This window comes from Helianthus annuus, chromosome 17 (assembly GCF_002127325.2).
Source record: "Helianthus annuus cultivar XRQ/B chromosome 17, HanXRQr2.0-SUNRISE, whole genome shotgun sequence".
Lineage (NCBI taxonomy): Eukaryota > Viridiplantae > Streptophyta > Magnoliopsida > Asterales > Asteraceae > Helianthus > Helianthus annuus.
In genome coordinates, this window is record NC_035449.2 from 48,010,709 (window position 1) to 48,019,489 (window position 8,781).

Here is an 8,781-nt window from a genome sequence, read left to right on the forward strand (position 1 = left end):
GGTGCTTTCCGTTTGGTCGTCGGCTAGTTTACGACACTTTTGCGTCGTACCGACGAAGGTTTGTCGCAAGTTGTTATTCCGCCATCAAACGATGCATGAAATGATTTTGAGTCCCAAAATAAGCTTAACTAGTTCGCCATGTCTTCCGTTTGGTTGTTTTGGTGTCGGAAATGTTATTTACTAGCTTGTCGGTTAAAAAACGGACAAGTTGTGGGGGTTGCAACGCAGCACCGAAAGCTTATGTTTCGGACACTCCATTAATATCCTCATATTGTTTTCATGTGTTTGTCATCATTTTTCATAATTCCGGAGTCTCGGAAATGCTAAATTAATAGTTCGGAGGAGTTAGAATTTTTATATTTTTACCTGAACGAACGATTTTGTGATTAGGGCGTTGTACCGGAAAGTTATGTATTTTGCAAGATGTGTTTCCACATTAGTGTTTTCATATATATTTGGACTCAGTTATGTTATTCGTATGTCATTTTTCATCGTTTCGTTTTGTTTCAGCAACTTTGCTGGCATGAATAGTGTAACCGTGAATAGTGCATGCAACACTTTCTACCAACACTTTTAGGATATTGTTTGATTGGTTTTGCGATACGACGAAAACCAACATATGTTTTAGCATTGTTTTCTTGTCCTAACACTATTATCTAATATACGGCACAATTACGTAATTAAATTACGCTAAATGCATGAGATTATGTAATAAAAATAGTGATTAGATTGTACGGAATGACCGGTTATTTGCCATTTGTCACACATCGGGCCAACTACTACATATCTAACATACTAAAGGGTGTTGCCAAAAATTAGTCATCTCGCACCATCGATTCGGTGGCTTAGAAGGTTATTGCCAAAGATCTGTCACCTGATTGGACTGTTTCCCTCTATGGGAATTGTAGGATATATAAATATAAATATGAAATGCAAGAGCTTCGTCTTTATATTAATTAAATTAAAGTACTAATTATTTAAAGATTACATAATAAATAAATAAATAAAACAAATTACATAATTAATACTTTAATTAATAATTAACTTATATATAGTTGATACATGTTTACTTAAAAAACAAAACTTACTAAGACATAATTAATAAAAATAAGTAAACAAATTAAAGTACTATAAGTCATCATTCTTAAAATACATGTATCAACTCCTTATATATAAATCAACTGAAATAGCCACATCTATGATCTATCTCATTCTCTACAAACGTTTATACATTTTTCTAATCACTTAACACATTATTTTTACCCATTCAAATATTGATCAACATCAACAATAATTTATATTTATAATTATAATAATATAAAATATAAAATATAATAATTGAGGAGGATAGTCCACCTATAAAACCTGCATCTCCCTCAACTCAAATACATCTAACCCAAATATCTCTAGTTTACGCATTATCTCATAATAAGTATTTTAATAATCACTTAAATAATGCACACACGATTCTCCCCGACACACTTTGCTCAATCCCTTTCCTATCTTTGCAGATCAACCCAACTCCAATAACCTTAAATTTATATATTCTCCATCAATTACTCAAAAAGTTTCAATCTTGACAACAACCCATTAATCTTGCTTACAGGTTCTGTTATGGGTCTTCAAAATTTATTAAAATTGTGGGGTTAGTTTGTTGTCTTGGTGAACATGGGGGTTTTATCTTTTTGTCCCCCAAACTGATTGCACCTTTTTAATTGTGTGTGTTTGAGATCTTGTAGTATGGGTCTCTGCCATTAAAGCTGAAGTCAAGTTTTTTTATGTTGCTGAGTTGATCTTGTTTGTGGGTTTGTTTATTTATGTTTGGATTGTGTTGATAGAGTTTTGCCTATAAGGTGTTTGATAAAAGTCCTCAAGAGAGTATGGGATCTGGAAATGAGTTTTTTTCAACTGGTGAGTTTTGTTTGGAAGCTAAGTGGTTGATTGATCCTAAGCTTCTGTTTGTTGGTCCAAAGATTGGAGAGGGTGCACATGCTAAAGTATATGAGGGCAAGTAAGTTGTTTAGATTTAAAAATAATAATAATAATAATCCTATTTTGGTTTGTAATTAATTGATGAAATGGATCTCAATTTTGTGTTCTTATTTGGAATTCTTGATCTTTTTTCATGTAAACATTTGAGTTATTCAATTACATAAAAATAATTGTGTTTCTATTGATTGTTTGCGTTAATTCAGATATAAAAACAAGATTGTTGCCATTAAACTTGTGAATAAAGGCGACACGCCTGAGGAGATAGCGAAGACAGAAGGGCGTTTCGTGCGAGAAGTAGCAATGTTATCAAAAGTGCAACACAAGAATTTAGTAAAGGTTGTTTTTCGATCATCAAATGGATAATGTTATATACTTTTATAACATATACTGAACAATTATATATATTTTTTTCATATCAGTTTATCGGAGCCTGCAAGGACCCTGTGATGGTCATAGTAACCGAGCTTCTTACCGGTGGAACTTTAAGAAAATACTTGGTGAATATGAGGCCGAACGGGTTGGATACACATGTTGCTATAGGGTTTGCACTTGATATTGCGCGTGCAATGGAGTGTTTACACTCGCATGGAATAATTCACCGGGACTTAAAACCAGGTAAATTTCCGCTTTTTAATTATGTAAATAAATCTTTACAATCGATTAATGTGTTACGTTCGCTATGCTTTATTTTTTCAGAAAACTTGCTGCTTACAGCCGATCACAAATCAGTTAAACTTGCCGATTTTGGTTTGGCAAGAGAAGAATCGTTAACAGAGATGATGACTGCAGAAACCGGAACCTATCGATGGATGGCTCCAGAGGTAATTAGTTACTGCGGTTGACATGTCAAAATAAGTTTGGGTCAAAACGGGTTCGATTGGGTTGGCCCCGAAACATTTTTTTTCGTATTTTTCTTATAGACTTATTAAATGGGTTATGTACTAACTATGATTGTAGAAGCTATAGTGGAAGAATCTTTTTTAAATCAACCAATATGTAAGAATTTATATACATTTTGGTCGATTTTTAACACGTTCAATTAATCTGATACGTATCATATTTAGCTACTTTTTTTATTTATCAGTTTATCCTATTCAAGATAAATTATAAAAATATAACCCAAAACAAACTCATTTTTGGTCTAATGAGTTGAAATTCTGCATGAGAAACTAAAAAAAGTAACGGTGTTTATGAAGCTTTACAGCACGGTAACACTCAGGCAAGGAGAAAAAAAGCATTATAACCACAAAGTCGATGCGTACAGCTTTGCAATTGTATTGTGGGAGCTCATACACAACAAGTTACCATTCGAAGGCATGTCAAACCTACAGGCTGCCTATGCAGCCGCTTTCAAGGTATTTTTCCTCTCAAAAAATGGGCGGGTCAGACACGTTCAGTAACGGGTCAAAATGGGTCGGGTCAGATTGGGTCGAGTTAACACTTGAGTATACTTGAAGCGACTTTTAAACCGTTTGACATGTTTCCTATTGGCCGATTTTCACATGTCTTCAGTTTACTTTTTTGACGATTTCTTTTTGCAATACTTTACCTTTGTTTGAAAACGACCGCAACTAAAATACGATTTTGTTACTCATTGATAGAAGGAATATAAGCAACCTCACTCAAATTTCAAATCTTAAAACTCACTCATCATATATAATCATTGAATTAGAATATATTTATACAAAAAAGTGTTGAATTCGCATTCGGAAAACATTTCGGCCGACTAAAACTACCTTCCATGATGATGACCACATGAAAATGGGCCAATAACATCATTGATAAAGTCAATTTGTGGGCCTGGCCCATGTTTTACTGCTCAGATATGGGCCCCTTGTGCTACAATACAACCAACCCTCTTTTAGAAACAGTTAATTGCATTAAAACTACCATTCTTTATAAATTATAATCCATTGATCATAATGTGAATATAAACAATATGATTATCCTCATTATCGTGTTTTGCTCGACAGAATGTGAGACCGAGTGCTGATGACCTTCCTGAAGATTTGGCTCGAATTGTGACATCCTGTTGGCAAGAGGATCCAAACGCGCGGCCAAATTTTACTCAAATTATACAAATGCTTCTGCATTACCTATCAACTAACGCACCCGCGGCCCCCACAGCTATCCCACCTCGGATTTTCACTACCCAAAATGCTGTTTTTTTACCACCGTCTCCTGGTACAAGCACGTTGATTGAAGACAGAAATGAAACGCCGAAAACACCCATGGAAAATAGGCCCAGAGGTCTGTTCTCTTGCTTTTATCAGTGCTGTGGATGAAAGTAGCAAGAACTGGAGGTCAATATGGGAATTTAGGATGTGCTTTTTTGTTAGATCTTATTCGAGAAATATGAATATTTACTCATATGAATTTGAATTTGATTAAAAATGTAGAATAGAAAAGGGGTAGGGTTGATGTGATGTAGTTGTAAAAAAAATGAGGTTGCATCCAAAGCCTCTTTTACTGGCCCCTAAGTTATAATGTACCAACCTTTTTTTTCTTTCCTTTTCTTTTGAAAAACCACATTAATAATTGTTTTAACTTGTTGGAATGTTGGTGAAAATGGGTTTTCTACACCAATAATTACAATTATATATGTGTTGTATAAATAATTATTTGTGGGTTTGTGTTCTAAGTTGTGAGAGCATCATAACGAACAAAACTATATCCAAATGGAGCTAGATAAATGAAATATTGATGCCCGGAGTTGTATGGTTAAAACAACCAAAGATGAGAAACAATGGATTAAGCTTTGTCAACACTAGTGGGAACCCTAAAGGGTGGGGTGCCAAAACACCCAAACACGGGCGTGCGTGGCGATGGGCACAATGTGTCACACGCTCGCAACGCTGCGAGCTGTTTGGGAGCCGCCTTAACTTTTTAAAGGCTAGTTCGAATGCTTGGTCAGGTGCGACTGACCATGGTGCGTGGGTCCGATCAGAAACAAATCAACAACAGAGATGATCATCTAACTGGTCCGTTAGTTGAACTAATGTTGCACTAGGGGATACTCTTAACTAGAGGAAGGCAGGAAGGCTTGTCAGTCGCACTGACCATAATGCATGGGTCGAGTCTAGGGGTGCTAAACGGGTTGTGTTCACGGGTTGGCGGGTTCAGCCCAACCCAAACCCGAAATTTTAGACGAACCCGAACCTGATCCGAACCTGAAAATCATGTCATACATATGAACCTGAACCCGAACACGACCCTAATACTCGCTGGTTGACCCGACCATGACCCGTTCAACTTGAACTATTTTATCTTCATAACTTTTTTCCACAAATTAATATATATTAAAATTAAGTTATATTTAGATTATAAAATCTTATTACAATTTATCTTTTAAGTTATAATAATGGCATAAAATACACATCAAATTTAATTTATGACATAAAACATATTGTAAAACAAGTATAATATAATATAAGTGGGTTAGACGGGTCAACCCGTCAATCCGGCCGGGTTGATCCAAACCTGACCCATTTAGCTAAACAGGTTCGCGGGTTCAACCTGAAACTGACCGGAATCCATTCAAACTAAACCTAAACCGATAAATTCGTGTTAGGTCGTAGTATCGTCGCATTATGACCTGCATAAACAGGTCATTTACATGAACATGATAAACAGAATTCTAATTGTACCACTACTATTCCAATCTGTAAACATTACTACGAACAACGATTACATTATCAAAAGCTATAAACTACACATAACTTGTTGTGAATTGATATTTAACACAACCAATTACTTAATCAAATAGACAATGAACAGATGTAGTTTTTGGTATTAATTTACAACTAAAAGATGTAGGAATCAATACAGTAAACAAACTTTAGAAGATGATGGGAAGACGGATATAGATCTGAGATGGGAGGAGAACACTTAATTTCAGTAAACATTCATCATAATCCGATCCTTGAATCTCTCGCGAATATATCAAGCGAGTCTGCCTTCACGTTCCATTGATCCATTCGCTTGTTGGGCCACCTAAACTGGGCTGGTTTGTTGGGCTTGTCTGCAGGGGCGGTTCTTAGAAGAGCCGTGGCAGGGCCATGGCCCGGATAAGTTTTTCGGCCGTAGTGCTAATTTTCCGCATTTCGATCGAAATTTTTTATATATACTATGTTTGGCCCGGGCTTGTCCGGGCTTTTTTTAGTGCCATGTCTTTCGGCCCTGGCATGTTCAACGGGCAAGATCCGCCACTGCTTGTCTGGGCTCATATCCAGATTCATAACATAAGTCACGAATGTAACCTGTTTTCGTAACAATCTTGCAAAACGAACTACATAAAGAGGTGATTTACTTACATGAACATGATGAACAAACATCGAAAACTTAATCTATTAATGATACAAATGATGGAAACGAACATATTTAGATGAAATTACGGAACAAATGAGTTGGAATTCATACCTGTTTTTATGAAATATACAAAAGGAAGAAATGTGTATGCCTTAGTTTTATATCTAAGGAAATATTCCAGTATTTCATAACGGGCCGGTTGTTCGCAAAGCATGTTTTTGGATCTTTCAATGTAAAAACGAAAAACCAACTTTTGTGATCCTACATAATCTTGACTATAAGACTATCCACTATGGTGACCAAGTTGCACAAACGGTTGCCACATGGCAAATAAGACAAAATTGTAGGAAATTATTTTAATTAAATAATTGAAATTTATGAACAACCAGGTTGGTATGGCAACCATTGGTTGCAACCAACATAATATTAATTCTTTATTCATTTTTCTATTATTTAATTCTATTTCTTTATAATATTTAATTCTTTTTCCTTTTTTTATTATTTAACTTCTATGTGTTTATATAATAAAATATTAGTTTAGGTTGGGTTGTGATAGTGAGTGAAAAATTGGATTGGGTTGGGTTATGTAGGTGGAAGAGAGAGAAATTAATATTTTAATATAAGATTGGGTTGGGTTGGGTTGTGATATTCACAACCTAACTCAACCCAACCTTTAATAAAATATTATTTTCTCTCTCTTTCACCTACACACCCCAACCCAACCCAACATAACCTTTCAAACCCATTAGCAACCCAAACCAAACCATTTTTTATTATAACAAATCATATTTATGACTTTATTTTATTTTATAAAATGTATTATAAAAAATAGAAGCAATTTTTTTTTAAACTAAAGTATCTTAAATATAAAATACTATAAAAAATAAGAAAACATTTGTTAAGTTGTAAGGGGCTGTTTGGCAACATCTGAACCAATAAGTGCTGAATGAATAAGAGGCTCTGAATGGTTAAGAGGCTCTGAACCAGTAAGTGCTGAACCAGTGAAGTGCTGTTTGGTTGCACATCTGAATGACCATGTGAAAATACATTTTTACCCCTCTAAACAAAACTTTGAATTCGCTTTATATGTTGGAACTTTACAATTAATTAAATGAAATAACAACATGTATTTTGCTTTTCTCTAGTTTCCAAAACCACTGTCGCATAATTTGTTCAATTTCCATAACTTGCTAGCCTTGATTGGAATTATGATTAATGAATTGATTATTGTTCATACCTAATCATTAGATAAAACCTCAAGCCCTTCTCATCTGCACAACACCCAAACCCAAATCTGCCATCACCGGCCAACGATCTGCCGCCGTCGGAGCTTCTTCCGGTCCTGTGGTGGAGACCGACAATGGATTCCGTGAAGAAACTGAAGCTGGTGTGGTAGCGGTGGGTTCGCTGCTGGTGTGAGGAACAGAGGATGGGGAGACGACGGCGATGTGGAGGGCGGCTGTGGTGGAGTCCGACGATGTGGAGGGCGGCTGTGGAGGAGGAGGCCGGGGATTGTGGAGGAGTGGAGAGGAGAGGAGATGAGACGGGGCTGTGGAGAACTCGTGAAGGAGATGGGGGAAAAGGGCATACAAGTCCAATGTTTCATTCAGATGTGGTAACTAGCTGAACCATTCAGATCTGAATGGAACCCATTCAGAGGTGATGTCTTAATGAACCAAACACCTTTACATCTGACCGAATCAGATGTGTCCTCTTAATGGTTCCATTTAGACCTAAACAAACAGCCCCTAAGTGATATTAAAAAAAAACTTTTAAAAACTACGTTTATTAAAAACGTTTATAATAAAAAAAAAAACTAAACAAGAGTGTGATGATGTAAAAAAACTTAAATAGATATTAAAATTTGTGATAAGAAATAAAACTAAATGTTAAATAAATATTAAGAAAATAAAGAAAGAAAAAGAGAAAATAAGGAAGACCACTCTTGGATTGACATGTGGCTTGCAACCACTTGCAACCCAAGGTTGTTGTGATGACCATGTGCATTTTTCACTGTTTTTTCCTTTTTTATAAATGTTTTTGACTACCGACCCGGCATGGAGGTTGCTGATGAGAATGGTCTAACCTCCCCATTGTTTATAGCGGCTTAACTCGAGAATACCATTAGGCCGTCTACTACCGAGTCACACCCCATGCCATGTGGTTAAAAATGATTGGGGTGGGGTGATGTGGAGTGAATGGGTGTGAAACCATAGTAGGGGTTAGTGAAAAAAGTGAAGAAAAGTGGGTTGGTGATGTGTCAGTGAAGTGACAGTTACTTTATGACATGACAGTGATGTAAAGTGAAGTGGCGTAAAACGGTAGTACATGGCCTTAGAGGTTCCTTGAAGATTCATTTGACATGTAGTCAACATTGGTAATGTTTCTTGTTGATGAAAATTGTAATAATAACACAAAATACAGAATATAGTGACAAAACGGTGACTAAAATTTTTATTGATTATCCAACTCAAAATCACC

General features: G+C 35.8%; 1 protein-coding gene across 1 annotated transcript; it reads left to right on the plus strand.

The window, feature by feature from the left end:
• Window positions 1–1,387: 1,387 nt before the first annotated feature.
• On the plus strand, window positions 1,388–4,543 carry LOC110915270 (serine/threonine-protein kinase STY13). The gene is made up of 6 exons (XM_022159937.2): window positions 1,388–2,011; window positions 2,196–2,328; window positions 2,412–2,607; window positions 2,689–2,813; window positions 3,189–3,347; window positions 3,966–4,543. The coding sequence occupies exons 1-6, from the start codon at window positions 1,881–1,883 to the stop codon at window positions 4,275–4,277; spliced, it is 1,056 nt and encodes a 351-aa protein (XP_022015629.1). The 5' UTR covers window positions 1,388–1,880; the 3' UTR covers window positions 4,278–4,543.
• Window positions 4,544–8,781: the final 4,238 nt, after the last annotated feature.

Coding starts and splice junctions, on each gene's coding strand:
- LOC110915270 (XM_022159937.2), top strand. CDS start 1,881: ATGGGATCTGGAAATGAGTTTTTTTCAACTGGTGAGTTTTGTTTGGAA. Junction 2,012..2,195: donor GCTAAAGTATATGAGGGCAA/GTAAGTTGTTTA, acceptor GCGTTAATTCAG/ATATAAAAACAAGATTGTTG. Junction 2,608..2,688: donor TCACCGGGACTTAAAACCAG/GTAAATTTCCGC, acceptor TTATTTTTTCAG/AAAACTTGCTGCTTACAGCC.